The sequence below is a fragment of the Centruroides vittatus genome, unplaced genomic scaffold (genome assembly GCF_030686945.1).
Source record: "Centruroides vittatus isolate TY-2023 unplaced genomic scaffold, ASM3068694v2 contig_273, whole genome shotgun sequence".
Classification (NCBI taxonomy): Eukaryota; Metazoa; Arthropoda; class Arachnida; order Scorpiones; family Buthidae; genus Centruroides; species Centruroides vittatus.
The window spans coordinates 1,015,213-1,036,789 of record NW_027121739.1 but is presented as its reverse complement, the minus strand read 5'-3'; the positions used below and the strand labels follow the sequence as shown (position 1 = coordinate 1,036,789).

General features: G+C 32.2%; 1 protein-coding gene across 1 annotated transcript in view; it reads left to right on the top strand.

Moving 5' to 3' along the window:
* Positions 1-21,128, top strand: part of LOC136971862 (protein madd-4-like) — a 39,704-nt gene extending 18,576 nt beyond the window's left edge. The window contains 18 exon segments of the mRNA XM_067266377.1: positions 64-219; positions 289-519; positions 593-737; positions 1,272-1,401; positions 1,483-1,681; positions 1,800-1,947; positions 3,553-3,643; positions 3,918-4,048; positions 5,064-5,225; positions 5,299-5,428; positions 5,696-5,906; positions 5,979-6,501; positions 6,566-6,990; positions 7,073-7,083; positions 7,085-7,226; positions 7,318-7,500; positions 7,575-7,722; positions 20,313-21,128. Coding sequence (XP_067122478.1) covers positions 64-219; positions 289-519; positions 593-737; positions 1,272-1,401; positions 1,483-1,681; positions 1,800-1,947; positions 3,553-3,643; positions 3,918-4,048; positions 5,064-5,225; positions 5,299-5,428; positions 5,696-5,906; positions 5,979-6,501; positions 6,566-6,990; positions 7,073-7,083; positions 7,085-7,226; positions 7,318-7,500; positions 7,575-7,722; positions 20,313-20,422 — 3,276 coding nt within the window. The 3' untranslated portion in view covers positions 20,423-21,128.
* Positions 21,129-21,577: the final 449 nt, after the last annotated feature.

Here is a 21,577-nt window from a genome sequence, read left to right as displayed (position 1 = left end):
ATAATATTCAATATAACTTGAATGAATCATTAAAAATGGCGCATTCTCAATCATTATCACTAGGAAATTAAAAAGAATACGGAAGGATGGTCAGAATGGGGTGAATGGAGCCCATGCACCAAGAGTTGTAACGGAGGAGTGAGCCATAGATTAAGAAAATGCAACAGAAGAACCGGTTGTGGAGGGGATTCCATTGTTTACAAGATTTGTAGTATGCAGGTGAATATATAACATGCTAAACTTTCGTTACTTGGACTTTGAGTAATTTAAACAGAGATAAAATTTTAGCATTGCGAGAAACAAACCGATTTTAGAGCGGCACAATGTACAGCGTACGACAGTACACCTTATAGAAATAGGCTATACACGTGGTTACCATTCTACGATCCTGCAGATCCGTGCAGCTTAACCTGCCAGGCTCAGAGTTACAATTTTGTAGCCAAGTTAGCTAGCAACGTCGAAGATGGTACAAGATGTAGAGAGGGATCGTTGGATATGTGTGTCAAAGGGAAATGCCTGGTAGGTACTATCTATTTCTATTGTTCCTTTGAGAATACTCATCTTAGAAATTTCATCTTTATTTCTGCATTAGCCTGTGGGATGCGATCTTAAATTAGGTTCGAATCAGAAAGTGGATCAATGCGGTGTTTGTGGAGGTGATGGTTCGACTTGTCGAAAACCCCTGTATGCCTGGAGCGAAAGTCAATATTCTCCTTGTTCTGTTACTTGCGGAGGAGGTAAGTGGCACGTGTAGTTTGATCTTTCTCGGTACGGATTTTTTTCTTTTTGAATTATCGACTCTTCTTCAGTCTAGATAGAACTGTTTTTCCTTATTCGAGGGGGTGTAAAATTCGATTTTTTCTAGAACAAAAGAAAACTCATTGTTTGAAGTACTTGCCTACGATTATGAATAATTGTTCTGGTGGAACTTTATTAAACACACAAAAATATAGGAAAATCCTGATAATTTTTCTATTTTAAAAATAATTTACATTCAAAATAACTGATTCTAATAAATTTTAACGAGGATATATGTTCTGTAATGAGACTTTGTTAAATTATAACTAAAAAAATAAGAATTTGATTCAGAATATTATTACTCTAGATTAAGTTCAGATCTATGTAGAGTAAATAAAATTCAATATACTGTTGTATATTGATAAAGTTTATAATTAATAACATTAACATTGTTTCTATGTTCTGTACCAATGAGCAAGTTTATCTCCAGTCTAATTTAAATGATTTATTATTATAATTAAATCATTAATTAGGTTATCAAATGTCAAGACCAATTTGCAGAAATAAAGAAACAGGAAAAGAGATAGACGAAGGTTATTGTAACATATCTCATCGACCGCGTCCAAAGATAAGAGAATGTAATCTTCATAAATGTCCCAATAAGTATGTAAAAAACGGAAATCGATGTATTTTCGAGCAATTGAAAAATTTCTATACTCATTTTTCCTAATTGGTACTCTTTAGATGGATTACAGAAGAGTGGACGGAATGTTCGACTACTTGTGGAAGGGGAACACAAACTCGTCACGTTTACTGCGCTAAGGATGGTCATAATGGTACTCGAATCCCTATCAGTGGTGATTGCCATACTCTAAAGCCTGCTACGGAACGTACTTGTAATATAAAAGATTGTCCAAGATGGTATGAAGGTCCATGGTCGGGGGTGAGTAATTGCAGCACCAATTATATTTTCTCGAGGATGATCACTTGTCTAATCCAATTTGGAGTAGCTTTATAAAAATTTCAAGCATTTGTAAGCGGATATAATTATTTTATTTTAGTGTTCTACGTCTTGCGGACAAGGTTTCCAGAGGAGAGTTGTCATTTGTAAAGATCACACTGGAGAGACGAGCGATCAATGCGACAGTTCGAAAATGCCAGCGAGACGACAATTGTGCAATAGTGGTATAAGTTGTGGAGATGATACTGGTAAGTACTCTAAAACGGGAAAATATATCTTTTATTTGCAATTTCTGCACGTCATTTATTGATTGAATGTGTTCTATTTTTATTTAGAAATCTGTTTTTTGCATGTTGTAAGTTCCTCGCAATTACCTTACAAAATATCGTCATTTCATAAAAGAGTAATTACAGAGAAGAAAATAAACAAATAAATTCAAAATCTGATCATTTTATGTAGAATTTATCGAGTAACGATCATTTTAACGTAATCTTTTCGTTTCAAAAATTTGTTTAACGGTAATTCATCTTGATTAAAAACGATTTTATTACATTCCTGTTCAACAATTTATCAAATGATGTTGCAGGTAAATATGAACATTATCATGTTTGTTTGTGCTTGCTGCTCATCTAAATTTTGATAAATTACTAAATTAATTCACTAGAAAAATCCAAAACTATAATTTTTGTGAGTACGATTTTAAATCTAAATTTTAATTTAAACAAGGAAGAATTACTTTTAAAATTTAAAAAATGTATATAAATTATATATACAGCTTAAATTAAGCTAAAAAGTTATTATTTTTAGCATGTTGAATGTCCGAATTGCCATACCAGATCAATAACGATCGCTTTCATGCTTATTACATATTATTTTGGGAATGTTGAAAAAAATTGATAAAGAAAGCGTATTGATTGCCACATCTATCAAAAATATGGGACATTATTCAAAACAGCCCAATTTCGTTTATTTATAATAATTCTGGATAAAGATATAACTAAAACATGCAGATCTTGAACAGAATCTCAAATCTCTTCCATGGTCAATTCTAAATCTTAAAGTATGGCCACCCATCTACTAAATTCAAGCATTTAATCCTGATTCCTTTCATAATTTTGTGTAATAGTGGCATTGTTCTCAATTTCACACCCATTGTAAATCGGCCAATGATGAAGATCATCTCTATATAAAAGGTTAACATCGATGCTACTTTATTGCATTTAATGAACAAAATTGAAGCATATGTGTGCTGGTATGTACTATATGGCTGGCACCAATTTTATCTGTTGTGTGTGATATGATGATAATATTCCTCATATCTACTATTGGCTGAGTAAAACAATGAGGGTCATTGATCCATTCCGGGATCATCATAATGATGCCCTGTGCCACATGTAATGGGTAAAATTGAGTCTAGCCATACAGCTATTTAATAAGAGTTTCTGATACCAGATACTAGCACCACGAACTGTTAAACATAAAACACGAGTCATTTGGCTTACTCGTAACCGCAACTTTGCGCAACTCGGTACAAAACTCATATTGTAGCAGTAATAGTCCCTATAGTTTTAGTGAAATCATAAAAATTAATCATTGAAAATAATGTACTATGTAATTATAATAGTAATGTTGATATAATTCATTCTTATCAAATTGAATTCATGTACTAGTGTAACATATAATTTTTCATTTATATTATTAATAGATCTAAGTAGTGCAGCACTGTCATTTCTTTCAAAGAAAAGTAATAATTTGAATTTTCTAGTTTGTTATATTCTATATTGCTGCATTAAAAAAATATGCAATGATATAGAAGTGGCAATAATTGTCACTATGTAAAACCTTCCTTTCAGGAAAAGTCTCTCAAGAAGATTCTCCACCATATTTGTCGCCATATTGGGCCAGCAAGATGAATTTGCCCAATTTTATGAAAACTCATCCAAGGTATTGGTATTTTCTACTAAATTTTCTACTTTTTACTTTGAAAAATATTATAGACCATTTTAAAATCTCGTACATTTTCTTTCTGAAAAAATGTACAAGATAAATTACAACTAAGTGGCACTAATTTTGGCTATTTGCTCTGTTTTCATATGGAAATGTATAATAAATGTAACATATTCTAAATTTCTGCAGGATTTTTTTGAAATGTATGAGATAAAAACTCCCCTACACTGTTAGAATGACCCAAGTCACATGGTATCTCCATGTTTTCTAGCTATGTGGCCGGAGAATGGGGACCCTGTAGTGTTACGTGCGGTGCAGGGGTCCGCTGGCGTCACGTGGTGTGTCAAATATTCTTGGAATTCTCACGAGCTATAGCTACTTTGCCAGACAGGGAGTGCCGTGGTAAGACGACGATAAATTATCATTCTTTTGTTTCCTGCATGCATTTGTCCCATTTTTGTATTTAGGAAAACTACCTTCTGTAAACTTTTCAATTAATATAATTGTCTATAAACACCCCTGTAGTTAGTGTAGTAAATTAATCGTACAATATACTTAAAATTCCTTTGAATAAAAATGACAGTGCTGCTGAATAACTTTAAGGAATATTTTTAAAGTGTAAGGTTTATTTTATTATTTTGGATAGTTTCAAGTAAGTATTCTATAAAATTGTATAGTAGAATGTACCCATTAGAATTAGTTTAGTTACCAATTTACGTAGATATTCAGTTATCTATATTTGTTTTGATTGCACTATACAGCTTAAGATTGCTCTTTGTTATAAATTAATTTTGTAATGGAAAAGAATGATCTTGAAATGTTTTTCATAAACAAACGAAGTCATCTTTTCCAGAAATATTTTTAGATCATTTTATTGATTGTTTGCCTCCATAATTCAAAGCATTGTCATTTCTATGATATGTGCAATTGTCATTATGCAAAGCCTTGTAATTGGCTGCATGATCACTCGATAAACACGCCTATTGCCTGGAATCCACAATTCACCTAAACCAAGTTTTCAAAATTTCAGTCAGACCTGCCACGTAGTCAGCCATCACCATTATGCTGGCTGAAACCTAATGGGTGTATGTTAAAATACATCCTCAATGCGAATAAATGGAGGAAAGAATATAACATTTCTGAGTTAATTATAAATATTATTTTTATATCTCTTATAATTATAATTATCACGATTTCCAAACAAATTAATAATTTACCCTATTTAATTTTGGAAATAATTTATATAGATAACTGAAATATTCAGGAATATTTTTAGATTCATAAATATGGAGTTATAATAAATAATTATCTAGACATTTTTAGAAAGAATAGTAGTAAAATCGTATACCGAATTTTGAAGAAATTGATAAATACGCAGTCATCTTACTAATTATTAATTATTATTATTATTCTATAGGTTCGAGACCAATGGAAGTTGAAAGATGTTACACTCAGCCGTGTTCACCGGATCAAAATCATCTGTCTGGTTTGAATTTCATTCCAGACAGAAATGAAATACACGTGACATATTCTTGGAGAATGGCCGGTTATACGCCTTGTAGTGCCTCTTGTCTCGGAGGTATAACTGTAATGAGTAATTTTTGTATTCTGTTAATTAAATTCGGCATAACAAATATATTTTTTTTTAATAGGTACGCGCGAATCCATTATACAGTGTATTAGAGATTACGATTATGCTGTTGTTAGTCCATATATGTGTGATTTAGACACTAAACCTCCGACAAACACTCAACCTTGCAATGAGCATCCATGCCCTCCAAGGTAATATTCTAAACTCGAATTCTTAGTAAATACTTATGGTATAAAATGCTGAAATGAAACATAATTTTGTCAAAATTATGTTTCATTTCTCGATATTGTCTGAGAGGTTTAATTTGATTAAATTGAGGAAGATCCTGCTGCTCAAGATGCTAATAATGAATGGACATATCAAAATCGAATTGAATTCTCTATTCAATATCATATTCTGGCATTATTGTGTTTCTATCAACTAGAAAACAAACAAAAATCAAAATTTAATTACTGTAGATGGAATACTACGGCCTATAGTCCTTGTTCCAAAACTTGTGGAGGAGGTATTCAATCACGTAAAGTAACGTGTGTTCACGAAAAAACTCATAGTAGTTCCGGAACACAAACTGTTGCCAACAATCTTTGTCCACAACCTCCGCCGCTTGCTCAACAATACTGCAATGTTTTTGATTGTCCACCAAAATGGCATTTAGAACCATGGAGTAAAGTGAGTAAAATAAATTTCACAAACAAACATTAATCTCAAAAGTATTTATATTATGTTAAACATTTTTGACAGTGTTCTAAAAGTTGCGGAGGAGGGAATCAAACTCGTAAAATCAAATGTCAAAAAGAAATGGCATTTGGACAAACGGTTGAACTTTCCCCTTCCGAATGTAGTTTAAAACGTCCAAGAACCGTCAAGCCCTGCAATAAAAAGTCTTGTGAAGATTTCATAATTGAAGAAACTACACTTGATCCTGATACTAAACCAATGTTCATTCAAGAGCAGCCAGGCCGCAAAGTACTTCTTGAAGCAAAAGGAACAGCCGTTCTGTATCAGGACACCATTGTGAAACTTCGCTGTCCGGGTATCGATTCAGCAAACGCAGTTGTAATGTGGTATAAAAATGGCAAACGATTGGAGCCGATAGGAAAGTACTCTGTCTCTCGACGTGGCGCTTTGAAAATTAGAAAAATTTCCGACGACGATGCCGCTGTATATACTTGCGTAGCAGGAAAAACAAAATCTGATATCAATATAACTATTAAGCCAGTTTCTTCTACCTTGGGAACTTCAGAAAAATCACTGACCACTCCAGGTAAAAAATTTAAAAAATATTCTTAATATTAGTCACCTGTTTCACTGATTTGAAATATTTCTAGCAGCTCCTCGCACAGGCGGTGATTACAGCCACGGATACATCCATCAAGATTCGTCTCTGCAGATCCATCCGCCTGAAACTGAGAACTTCAGTAACGAGAGGATAGATCACGATACCTGGGAATATCATCAGAGCCAAGATATAATTTCAGATCAGAACAGCAGAGAAATGGATGCATCCACACCGTATTCAGATTCTGGTTTCGATTATAGTAGAATTCATCACGGATCTACAATCACTCTACCTCATGTCTACCAGCTAATTACTCATCTCCGCCAGCAGCAAGAAAGAAATTCTTTCTCAACAACCAGTAATATCAATGACGACACGTATTATTCGGGGAGAAATGGTGAAAATTTAGAACTAGACTGGATGGTAACAGATTGGACACCATGCTCTCGTTCTTGTGGAGGAAATGGATTTCAAGTAAACGATAATTTCAATTAGTAACTGGAGTTGGTATTACATTTTTATTGAATTTTTGTGTTTAATTGTTTTTCTTTAAAAGGTACGTGCGAAAACAATGTCTCGTCAGGTTACAGAATGTTTCAAAGACGGTCGATAACAACTTATGCCTGAACAACAATATGCAACCTCCCCCAACAATCCAAAGATGTGGTTTAGAAGCTTGCCCACATTGGGAAGCAGGACTTTGGTCGGATGTATATGCTCTTAATCACTTGTAGCAAAACAATCTCGTTACGTTATTTTCAGTAGTTCACATTAAATGTATTATTAGTGTTTTATTTTCAGTGTAACGAGAAACATTGCTATGGATGGAACACTGCTCTTCAAAAGAGAAATATACATTGTAAAACTACAAACGGTACAGTAGTGGATCCCAGCAAATGTAATGAGAGATTACGTCCAAGAAGAAAACGAGAATGCTTTAATGAAAGATGTAGAGGAACCTGGAAAATTGGCGAATGGTCACAGGTAATCAAGAGTTAATTTTATAATTGCGTAATGCGTACGCTTTATATTTGTAAAATAATTTAACTTTATTTCAGTGCACAGTTACTTGTGGACATCAGGGATTTCAAACTCGAACACTACAATGTGTTTGGTATGGTACAAATAAATTAGCTAAAAATGCCTGCCAAAATCTACCAAGGCCAACAGTCATTATACCTTGTGAGAAACCACCTTGTCCTCATAGTAAGAATTACTGAATTATCCTTTTAAATAATATATATATTTTTATTTAAATAGTAGTGACATTACTAAATAGCTAGAGTATGACTATTGATAAGAAAATATTGAAAATTGTCAAAGATAAACAGCATTCATTCTCTAATATTGTATTGCAGTTTTACATGCATATACAATACAAATAAGTCTATTTTAGTATGTATTTCTAAAATATTCATCAAAATTAGGACAGCTATAAAAAAAATATTTATTGACAGGATAAAATTTTTTTGAGACTTTACATTGGTTACAAAGATATTCAGTATCTTAGAATTTATTAGTATGCTGTCTTCTGTTCTATGAACTTTAATCAAACTGGAGGAAAATGTCTCAGAACATAAAGAAGCCATTGGGAACTACTTTAAACTGTTTTAAGATGCAAAAGAGAAAATTTCTGAACTTAATACTTACTTTGGGATGTTGAAGTCCACACCATACCCAATCGATAGTCTGCCATCAAAATCTGATTAAATGTGTATTCTTTTAATTTCTGCCTAGCAGTTAGAATGTTGTCAAATGTGCCATTGTGCTAACTTAATTTTTATTCTTTAAAAACATAAAAATTGTGAGAAATATCCAGTTTGAATGAGATGTATATCCTGAATGTAAATGTCTTTATAATGCAAATTTATATGAAAATCAGTAAATATGCTATTATTTGTGTGTTAAAATTCTTCAATACTTACTTATTAAACAATACAATTCTTTATATTAATGAAATTACATTTTCATACAGAGAAGAAAAATGCAGCTATTGCCATAATCTTTGGAAAACTTGTTATATTGCAAAGTTTATTTTTGAATTTTTCTTTAGACTTTGAGAAATTATTTTAACAATATAAAAGAATATAAACTCACTCTTTCATTTAAAAAACTGAAATTAGTCTTGTGGGCATTGATTAGTGGAAAAAACCCCTCTTACAGATTTGGTCAGTACCAAAATAGGGACAAACAAGTAATGAAAAATGAAATTTTCTTGGGTGGGTTGATTCAGAATTACCAAGTCATTTTGAACTTCAACTTGTCTCTCTGGGGATCCAGGCTGCTTTAATCATAAAACTATTAATACAATCTCCTAAAATAATGAGAGTTATCACAATTTGCAAAAGAGATTAATTAGATTCAATAGAATCTGAAACTAGATAACATTGTAACATTAAGGATGAAGTACCAGTAAAAGGACCTTACAGGGAAACAAGTCTCAGTAGATTTGGTGGAATTTTTGATATTTTGAACTTGTAGTGGTCCTGATCTAAAGTATCCATAGGCATAAAGTCAAAAAATTGATATACAATAACTCAAAAACTATCTAAGATACAAAAACAGAGCATCACAACTAGGGATTGCAATCCAGCTGGATCCACAAATACTCAATTAACTTTCTAAATAATGGCGCAAAAGTCTACGTTGTCGGTGTTGCCACTTTGCTACATGCACTATTGTTCAGCGGCGAGATTGACATTGCCATTCAGTGCAGCACATGCTACACCCCCTCTCTATACCGCACCGCCCGCCCTTTTATCTCTGCTGATCTAATTGCCAGTTGACTTTCCGCTCTCACGGAATAAAGTGTCTTCACGCTAAATAAAATAAGTAACTCCTCTCCTAGTCCTGGTGCATAATTCTAATTTACGGTCGGTTGTGACGTCAATGAATCACGATTTATGATTATTTTATGACCCTGAAACCAACTAGCGTAGAGGCAGAAAGAGCCTTCTCCGCAGTGGGATATATATGCAATTCATTAGGAAGTAGGTTGGGAGACAACACCATCAATACCATTTGTTTCTTGAGATCCTACTTCCAGAAAAGTCCAAAAAATAATAGAAGTGATTGATTTAATTTTATTTAATCCTTATTAATCTTATCTTGAATAAAGTATTTTAATTTTATAACTTCTACTCTAATTCTATTAAGTAAGAGTTTTTAACTTTTATTCTATAAGTGGTTAGTGGGCTAGGCTAGACAATTTTATTGTGAAAATTAGTGAGAAACTAAGACTACCTAGTTAGTTAAATAGTTAATTAAATTAATGAGTATCAGTATCTTAGATATATGATGATATGAATGTATGTGATTCATGATTGTGATGATAATAACTAACTACTAGACTACTACTAATTACTTACTCACTACTTTACTAACAGTAATAATTAAATTACTTATAAATAACTACAGACTGATATGTAGAGCCTATATAAGAAAACTGGTAAGACTGATAGCCACTTAGCCACTGATTATCTGTCCCTTACATTATTATAATACAGTGGTGCCTCATATAATGTACTTAATCCGTTCCAGGTGCACATCCATTATACGAAACGCATTTTCCCATAGAAATACATGTTAAAACAACTAATTCGTTCTGCAGCATAAAATAACCGTAATGTATCATAAAAAAATGAACATGGGGGTGCGTTCTTTTATTCCTCCACGTAACTCCGCACGAGCGACATCCGTTTAAAAATTCCTGCAGAACGTGTTCCTAAATTCCGGTGGGAGTGCGCGTCGTCGAACGACAGAAACGGCCGCTTGTAGCAGTAGTTTATGGTGGAAAGCAATATGGCATCCTCCATGGCTCGGATAGTTTCGTTTCCGGGTCCATTATGTGGTTTTATGAATGAAAATTTAGAAATTGTGAAAGCGTGAGTTAGCGCACGCGGTGATGTAAGTGTCTTTACGAATTTTTTTCAAATGGTATCCGGCATTCTAATTTTTTTGTGGCTATTTTGAATGCTCTTTCAACAAATAATCCATTTTATGGTTAAATTTTACAATTGGGGCCCTTCTTTTGCCTTTAAAAGCTCATATTTTAGAATTATAGATTCCTCCATCACGATACTATCGATGGTGCAGGTGCCGCCATTCCTAAATGCCTACAAACAGCAGCGCACTCCAGTAGTAGCGGAGACGCAGAGCAACCGCTATTAAAGAACGCACCCATGGAGCAGTCACCAATTATGCCAGAAAGTCTGTTGTTCGCAGCCAGTCTGTTGCTCGAGTCACGTAACGGCCAAACAGAAAGCCGTTGTTCATACGCCTCGAATAACGATTCAAGGCATACGTTATATGAGGCACCACTGTATATTAATATAAATTAATTAGTAGAATTACCTTTGCTATTATTTAACTTAAAAATTACATTATAATTATAATCTAACTAAACATTTAAAGTTAATTATCTCTATCTCAAGTGTTAAACTGAACCAAAGTTAAGTTTACTACCTAAATGTGTAAGAAGTGTTACTGATTTATAGTGACCAGTCTAAATAATAAAAGTTTCTTAAAACATTTTTTTTTAAATACTTATTTCTTTAAAAAAATGCCATAAATTGCTGGATAGATAGATAGATAGATAGATAGATAGATAACACTTTATTGTACCGAAAATACATTCGCGCTGGATCCAGCTGAAATGAAAACACTGCTGGATTGCAATCCCTAATCACAACACATGCATAAATTATGCTAAATCTTTTTTGTTTCCCAAACATTTCTGTTTGGCAAACAAAAAATTTTAATTCTTAATTGCCAAACAGAAATGTTTAGCAATACACTGATTACAATTGATATGTATTCTTGTTAATTTTTTGACGAGGTGGTCTAAAAATTCTCTGGCATCTTTGAACAGTGATGTTGCGTTTTTCAGCAATTTCGTTACCAAATAGCTTAAATAGATAAATATTTCATTATGAATAATTTCAGAAAGCCGTATAGAAGTTAATAAGGAAGAATTAGATTTGATATATTGCATAGATAAAATATTAAACAAAGTTAATATAAAAGAACAAAAAATAATATGCACATTTACCAATACGAAGAATGACATTTTTTGAGGCAATATGCTTATTAATGAATAAATGTACCAATGGAGTTTCTTTTCAACTGTTATTGAGTTTTGGAAGAGCAAGTCTCTTGCCAGAAGGGTTTTTAGTGCATGTGCTACATAACACTGTATCTACTACTGCAATATGAACCCAAACTCTCGTGTATGACAAAATCCCAAGGAAATCCCAATAACATATCATTTTATATTTTGAAACAAAAAAAAAAGATTTAAGATTTGTGCATGAATTATGCTGTTTTTTGTATTTTGGATACTTGATAACACAAAAACTGTCCATTTTTTGACTGTGGTTATGGAGACTTTTGATCAGGACCACTAAAGTTACAAAATACCAAAGATTCATCCAAATCATTTGATCCTGTAAGATTTATACAGGGTCCTTTGATCAAAATGCAAATATAAAATTAAAGCTGTTCTTATTTTTATCAAATTAAATTTTACAAGTCTTTTTCTTCATCAAAATATAAAAGCAAGCACTTTTGATGGACAATGATGTGATTTCTTTGTACCAATTGGTATCTTAAGGTGTGTTTCAAATTTATACAGACACGAAAAAATTAAAGTGAAACACAAATTTGCTGCATTAAGTGACAAATGTTTTATTAAAAATAATATGGATTTACATGTTTCTACACTGCAAAAGAAGAATTTTAATCAAACATTAACATTTTGTCACTGAAAATAATGTTTATGAAACTCTTATACAAAAAAACTGTTACATATTTATCCGGACAGGCACTCATTTTATGACTTAAACAGAATATTGTTTAGTTTCAAGCATTGAAATATGCAAATTAGCTTACATATCTAATTGTAATGCAAATTCTTTATGTTGTTCAACGTTCTAAAATGGGTAGAACAAAGAATTTATCTGATTATGAAAAAGGGAAGATTGATGCCTATAAATCACAAAACAAGTCAATAAGAGAAATTGCAGCATATATAAATCGTCCAAAATCAACTGTTGGTGATTATTTATCAAAAAGACGTGGCAAGGATGTACCAAAATTCAAGACAGGTCCAAAACCCAAGCTTACTCCTCGAGATTGTAGACAAATGCATCAAGGTTTGCTCCACAAAACAAACATCAGTAAGAAAAATAAAACAAGAATTAGACTTGCCTTGTAGCAGCACAACAGTGTGGAGAGTTTTAAATACATCTCCAATGTTAAAATACAGAAAAAAAGCCATAATGCCACCACTTTCATTAAAGCACAAAAGTGACAGACTTGATTGGGCACAAAAACGCATGACATGGTCCGAAGAATGGATTGAAGTTTTGTTCAGTGATGAAAAAAAATTCAACTTAGATGGACCAGATGGTTGGAAGTATTATTGGCACGATTTAAGAACCGAAAAACAAATTTTTTCAAAACGCCAAATGGGTGGGGGATCAATAATGGTGTGGGTGCGTTTGGATTCAACGGAACTACAGATTTAGCATTTATAACTCAAAGAATGAATTCAAAGAAGTATCAAGGCATGCTTGAAGATCATTTATTGGAAGCTGGACCAAATATTTGTGGACCAAATTGGATCTTTCAACAAGACAATGCCCCTGTGCATGCCTCTAAATCAACAAAAATGTGGTTTAAACGTAAAAATATTAATCTGATGACATAGCCTGCTAGAAGCTCTGACCTGAATCCGATGGAAAATCTTTGGGGATGATGGTTCGTACAGTTTATGCCAATGGAAAGCAGTTTTCCACAATTCATGATTTGAAGGCAGCAATTTCAGATGCTTGAGATAAACTTAAGATTGAATTCCTTCAGAATCTAATTGAAACAATGCCTAATCGAGTATTTAATGTAAATGGTGGTTACATTGGCCATTAAATTGTAAGAAAACTTTGCAATTTGAAACCTGTCCGGATAAATATGTAACAGTTTTTTTGTATAAGAGTTTCATAAACATTATTTTCAGTGACAAAATGTTAATGTTTGATTAAAATTCTTCTTTTGCAGTGTAGAAACATGTAAATCCATATTATTTTTAATAAAACATTTGTCACTTAATGCAGCAAATTTGTGTTTCACTTTAATTTTTTCGTGTCTGTATAAATTTGAAACACACCTTAATTAGCTAATTTCCTCCTGCTGAATAAAGGTTTAGTGTACAAGTACTACATATTTTCTGTGACTAACAAAAGGGTCTCATGTATAACTATTTTTGCTGTAGCAATTAATACTTCTTACAAAAATAGGACATGCCTACAAACTCTTATCATCAGCCATCCTGGCAGAATTAATCATATAAAAGATTTAGAATTTAAGATTTTTAATCTCATTTACCACTGGTACCTTCTCCATCTCTATTACATGGATGACATCTTGTTAGCTTGGATTGGATGCATATTGAATTTGTGCAGTTATCATCAACTGTTTACCCTTCCATAAGTTTTACTTCAGAAGGTGAAAGGATTGATGATATGATTTTAATTGCTAGATGTAAGCATTCATAGAACTTCTGAGACCCACTTTTGGTATATACTGTAAATGAAACTTAATCCTTGCTACATGTTTCAGCTGCCTGGCTATATAAACATGGTCATATCTGTACCCTTCTTTACAATTCCTTATATACTATTACATATTGTGATATGTTGTTACTGTACTAAACAGGATGGTATTCTTATGCCACGGTCAACAATCTTAATTGCAGTTATCCTTGTGCAGAATTCTGAATAATGATAAAAAATGTTTTGTAAGCTTTGAAAAATCAGGCATATACATGGTCCCACTAAAACATTCACAAAAGGCTGCTAATTTGTAATATAGGTGCCATCACTATAAAACTTAGTGTTCCAATAAATAGTTTCCAAGAAGACATATTGCATAATAGGGCCATAGAGTTAGTAGACCAAGCTCCCAACTTCTGCCTCTAAATTATTATTTAAAGTATACTTTGATTATATTAACCCAGAATGGCATACCTATAAAAACTGAAAAGTACTCATCTTTTTTTTTTTTCAACTATTGACACACAAAAGTTTTTCTGTCTGTGGTTATAGTAAAGTATATTATTCATTTAACCCAAGTCTTCTTAGCCATTTTGTGTGGGTCTTTTGACAATAACAATGTATTCAAATAGAAATTTCTAAAAAGAAAAATCAACAATAATTAGTAATAATATGCAAAGAAAAATCATGAAGTAGGGAGAAATCATCCAAAAGTAGAATCTTGCATTACAGGATGAGGTTAATATAAAGTGTATAATAAAAATCATAAGTCAGGGTTGGAATCATAAGTCAGGGTTGGTGTGCTTTTTTCCGACTTTCAGTCTGAAGCAAATTCAGACTGCAGAAGAGTCAAACTGCACAGCCCTGGTTTCAGAGCAGGGCTACAAACTTTTATGATCAGTCTCCTTACTGTGGCAGCATAATGATTGGAAATTCTTATTTATCTGAGAAACATTACAGGTTTCTATGGTTGAAGTGTTTATTAAGCCCATGCTCTACCCTCCCTTTTTAACAAATTTCAGTGTACAAAAATTTTAATATTAAGTTTCTTTTTCCAAAAAACTTTGTTCAAAAGCCTTGTAAAACATTTTAATGTTACATTCCATTTTTGACTATTGTCCAAGGAAGATGGTTATGCACCATTGAAAGTGCTCACTTATATATTTTGTAATAAATAAATAAAATTTTAATGCCAAAAGACAGTTGAACTTCTCAATAATATTTAATATTGGCATCAAGTGAGCTTTTGCCCAATAATTTACAAATAGGCCAAATGACTGCCGGATTAAATCAGGCTACTTTTCTGCTATTATTTTGAATTAATTTCTAAATAATTTAGAATATTTGTATACGTAATTTACAACAATAATATATTCAAAATATATACAGCTTCTTAAGATGCTAGTGTATTTATTTTTAAACACAGCTGAAAGAAATCAGATATGTTTAACTAATTGAAATTTCTATAATTTCAAGAATAATGCTAGTTTAAAAAAATATATACTGTATTTTATGTCAAAAAATGTTTCTTATCCTTGCAATGCTGATAAGTGGGTGAAAACTCCTGAATAACTTTAAGGCAAATCTACTAGTTTACATTAATTTAATATAATTATTTGCTTTACTTTTCTAACCCCAATAAGCATGTCGGCACTTTGTGCGCCGACATGCTTATGGGGCGGCATACTTTGTGCACCAACGTGCTCCCATTAATCCGTACAGTGTCAAGCAACCTTTAGAGGTATTAAACCCCGATAAGTTTAGGAAGAAATCTACGTCAAAGAAAGAATCACATCCTATAAAACAACTGTCAGTAGTTTTTATGCAGTATTTATACATCTTAAGACTCTACTACTCTTTACCTTAAAAGCCTATATTAGAAAATTATACTAACAATTTGACTCAACCAAAAATTACTTCATACAGATGGGTGGAAAGAGACTATTGCAAGCAAGAAAGAAAAAATTCTTCAACTTAACTTAATCCAATCTATAAATATAAAAATGAATTCTTCTTGGTTTGTTCTTTACATAAATCTTTGGTCCAGATCAGTTTAAAAGTAACATTTGTATGAGTAGTATATGGCTTAGACCCTAAGTCATATACTATCCAAAATCAATATTTTGGGTAGTATGTACATACAACATGCTGCTATTACATGTAATGCCATCTTTTGACAAAAAAAATTAAAAATAATTAAATTCATACAAAAAATTTAATTTTTAAATCATATCATTGTCGCAATAATTAAATGAATATAATGTTTAAAGTATATTTGGTTTTTCACATCAAAATGTTACACTGTGAAAACTCTCAAGATGCAATGACATATGGCCAACCCAAACTTTTTATAAGCTTCATATGTAATCCATCTTAGCCTGATATTAAGGAGGAACTTTTAACTGGACAATCTCCCATTGATTGAAACGATTTCACAACATGAGTGTTCAAAGAAAAGCTCATCACTTTAATTGATGTGATAACAAAATTTCAATCTATGGTGAAACATGCTGTTGGATGTATTCAATTGAATGGCAAAAAAGAGGACTAAGCCAAACCAACATGTGCATGTGGTAAAGAAAAAGTTCAATCAACTCAAATTGACAGCATAATTTCGGTGGAGTTTCCAAATGCCAAAGATGATTCTGTTTTTTTCCTTTTTTTTATATTATATAAAAGAACATGATTCATATAGGCAAATTAATCCAAGTTCACCTTGCATGAAAGATGGAAGGTGTATCAAGAAATATCCTTGCAAATTTAAGGTGGAAACTCAAACCACAGATGATAAAGAATTTTCCACAGTAAGAGTGAAAACTAACTGAAAATACTGAAATAGAAGTGAACAACAAATGGATAGTTCCCCAGTTGCATCTGTTTTCAAAAATGATCCAATGGAAGCCCATGTTATCTCTGGGATTGGTAGCATGTAGTACTCGCATGCAGAGTTCAAAGTGTTTTACTGTGAAAAGTTTGTTTTTGCTATTAAAGTCAAATTGTTACATCTAAGGACTCAAATATATTTTTTTTTTTAACAGTATTTTCATAAAATTTAAAACATATGAAATTATTAATTTTTCTTATAAACCAGGCAATGCTAAGTAGATTTATAACAAAATTAGCATAAGAAATCATAGTAAATAGTATTCATGTGGACAGGTTCAAAATTGGAAAATTTGTCAGTTCCGTAACTCTGGATGGCTAAGGTAAACTTCGGTTAGTGAAGACAGAAAAATCCATTTTGGGCTCCAAAAGTAAACAGTATTTTACAGAGTGGGCCTGATTGTTAGATAAGACAAACTATGCAATTGATTTCTAACAAGTTATTATGCTAGAAAAAAGGTACATATGAAGAAATGCCAAAACTTCACTGTGAATGACATTGTAAAATTTTGTTTCCAGAGACCAAAATGAATCTTTTTGGATCAGATGTAAGACTTTTTCCCAAGAGTTGAGGCTGTGTCTTTGAGAGGTGTAGGAAACCTTGAATTCATCAACAGGATCACACACAAACTGTGAGGTACCATGCACACAGTTAAGATTATTACATCCTGGTTCCAAAGAAAGATCAAAACATTAGACTGGCCTCCACTCTCTCGACTTAAACCCAATTGAACACTTGTGGTCAATATTACAAGCAAAAATCCTTCAAATCTTGTACAAGTTGAAGAAGTGGTTAAGGACTGTACCAACTCTTTTGGCAAGAATTCCACTAATCTTGGACCATTCTTCCTTATGGCCAAGAGGTTTACTGTATTTACCTGATTGCAAGCTTACCCTTTAATTTTTTTTGTGGTTCAAAAAAAATGCTCCCTGGCTTAGAATCAATATCATTAATACAGTTAGCAAAGGTGACACCCTTTACCAACATAGTTGAAAGTCAGAAAAATATCACTAGAAGCTGTCACAGACAAGTTTCCACAAATTTTGCATGCATTGTAGAGTTACTAAGCTCATGTTATTAAGCAGGATTTTTGACTGTTGTTTTATAATGAGGTGCTATATACTGCTGATTTTAAAATGAGAGTGATTTCGTTTGCTGAAGAAACATCGGATTGATGAATCAATATCAGACAGTGGATAAGGCAGAGAGACAAAGTATTTGCATGCTCCAGCAAAAGAAAAACATTTGTAGGCCAAAGTGCAGTCACCACCATGCAGTGGAAGTTGTTTTAAATAATTTTGTGAAGGATATCTACAAAATGTCTACTGGTGATTGCCAAATTAAGACTATAAAATTGTTGATTTTCTGCTCAAGCAATTTCAAGGCAAGTCAGCATTGTGTTTAACTCTTAAGCACTGGAGGTTTTGCTTCATAGGCATATGTCAACTGTACAGAAAAATTGATAATCCTTTTCAGTGCTAAAATCCCATCTTCTTGGTCAGATAGGAAATTCTGACATACCAGCAAATTATACAGAAGAAGAAAAGAAAAAGAAAGAAGTAAAAATAATTGGCAAATAGAGGAGATCTTAATCAAAAGTAAAGTGAAAATATCTTTATCTTCACTTGACTTTTGACTAAGATCTCCTCTATTTGCTAATTGGAAACTACACCAGTATAATAAGTCCTATTAATAAACAAGGTCCATGTAGACAAGGATACAAACAGAAATTTATAAGAGTAAGGGCATAGAGGTAAAAATTCTGTCAATAGGAAGTGAAAAACAGCATGACTGTTAGGCTCATGTGTACTGCTGATGGGTATAAACTTTCATTCATTGTGTTTAAATGCAAGACACTGCCAAAGTTGGTGGTCCAAAAAGTGTCAATATACATACAAATGAAAACTGATGGTAATGGAATGGGTCTCCTAGCTTCCTTGTCTTGGATTCTTATGCAGGCCACACAACAGAAGTGGTAAAGAGAAGAAAATGGACTTGGCTATTATTCTGGGGATAGCCTCAATAAGTAATTCAAGGGCAAGTTGAGAAAAATGTACACAGATGGGCTCTCCAGAGAAGATTGAATGCTCATGCCTATGGGAATGTGTGAAGCGGCTAATCTGTTTCAAGTGTGTATATGAAAAAGTATTTGTAGAGAAGTCGTTGCTGGTACATTTAAAAAGTGTTCGATGGCACAGATGACGCTCTGTACAAAGACATATTCATCATCCCTTGATTCTTTATTGCTGAGTCATCTGAACAATTAAATGGTGTAAAATTTATTCCTTATGCTTGATTAATAAATTTTTATTTTTTATTTCCTGGAGTGGCTTATAATAGAATAAACATGGTATATAAAAGGTTAATCTGCAGCACTTTGTTTCAAACCCTGAAACAAGAGAAAATTACCATTTGTAATTTTTTTGGAAATTATTTTAACAAGTACAGTTTTGTAATGTAATGTAGTGATAATCTTTTAGTTTTGAATTAAATGTCTCTTAATTGAAAGGTTTTTCATAAAACAGAAATATTGTTCTAATAGATACCTGGCATTGTTTAAGTGGTTACACTTCAGACTGTGCTTGTGCATTAATTCCTTACCTTGTTCTCAGTGTGTACACTAAGAACAATTCATGATACTGCATGACAATGTTAATGAATGAGCATATGCGATGTCAGATTAAGGCATTTCTTGCTCTTGTTAACGTTCAACTACCCATCCTAGGATTTAGTGATCCTATATAAACTTAAATTGACAATCTCCATGGTGGCAAACACATACATAAGGATATCTGGATATCACTGAAAGAGTCGAAACATTGACATAAATAAAAAGGTCTTAATGAGAGTTTTCTCATAATTAATTAATTAATGTAATTGTCATATTAAAGATTTTTATGATGAGATTTCAACTGATGATATCTTATTTTTATATTTGTTTTTTTCCAATATCTAAATGAGAATTTCAGACTTAAGTAAGATGTAAAAATGTAGATGATAATTATTAGAACATGATCTTAGAAATCATTGTAGCTATTTGAGAGTCCAAATTTCTGCAAATTAAAACAGTTGTTCTAGCCAATATTCCCTTCTATAGGAACCATAGACTTCTTAATTTATTAGTATCAAGAGCTACTCATCAATTAATGCAACTGTTGATATGGTGTGCACAAACCTATCATTCAATTGTTGGCTGCAGCCGAGGACTCTCGAGTAAAAGCAAAATTTATTATTATCGGTGATATTGAGACTATAGCCATAAAATATATGTAATACATTTCATTAAGTAAGTAATTACTTATGAGTTTCTCAAAAATTACTGTAAATAAGATCAATAATTTCAATTTTAAAATTTATTTTTATAGATGACTTGTGTGTCGACAGAGCCGCTTACTGCGATGTAGTGAAGAGAATGAACGTTTGTCACTTAGCGACATATCGACAGCAGTGTTGTTACACGTGCAAAAATCCATAAAAAGCATACAAATTAAATCTGCCATTTTTATGTTTTTATACCTTACATATATTAAAAATTTCAAAAAAATTACATATCTACTTTAAAATTAAAATCTTAAAAAAATTTATCAAAAATTCAAATTTTGCTAAGCAGAATAGATATAGAAAAATCATTATTCACTTTTAATATTTCAAAATAATTGAAAATTATTATTCATTCTAATTAAATGTAATCAATCTGCTTAAAAGTATTCATTTAAAGTTTGTTTGGAAGTAAAATAAGATAATGATAAATTTTAAGATATATACGCACAAAATCAGATAAGTTGCGACTAAAATCTAATAGCCTGGTTTCTGTAAATACATAATCTTTGAATTTACTTTTGTTCAGTATTAATGCAGGTTGGCTCAACAGTCAGCTAAAACTGGTTTGGAACAACTGAATATTGTTAAATGTGTGATTCAATTGCTTGAAGTAACTGAGCTGTGAACAACAAACAACGGTTCTGAAATGGTTTTAACCATTCTTAAAATAATATGTATTAGTTAACTGATGACATTTAGGCCTTCCTGTATATCTGAAATTCATTTTGTGTAAGTTTTCTTTCCACACTTGCTTACAGTCTGAAACAGAAAGTGCCAATAAATCTTGTATCATAACTCAGTTATCTGTTCATAAGTTGTGTCATACACATGCAACAATGAGTATTTTCTCTAGAAATCATAGCAATTATTTTTTAAATTTTAATTAGAAAAGAATGAAACTAGTTTGTATGCTATTATATGGCTTGCAGTGATTTATACCATATGTCAAAGAATAAATGGACCACCTTTATTATCTTGGGTTATGCTCACTCAATGTACAGAGTTCATCGAGGTCTTGTTTTAAAGTTTTTCAAATGAGTTATCTTCTAGTGCCATTGAAACTGTAAGGTTTTAGAGTTTCAATGGCACTAGAAGATTACTCATTTGAAAAGTTTTAAAACAAGACCTCGATGAACCTATATGCTGAACAGAATCCAAGAAATTAAATTGGTCTGTTTATTCTTGGACATACTGTATATGAAGTAAACAGCATCTTTCATAATGGTGAAATGTAGTAGGTTTCTCTGAAACATACTGAAGCCACCATTTTAAATTCTTAAATGTATGTTGTATTTAATTAATTCATTGA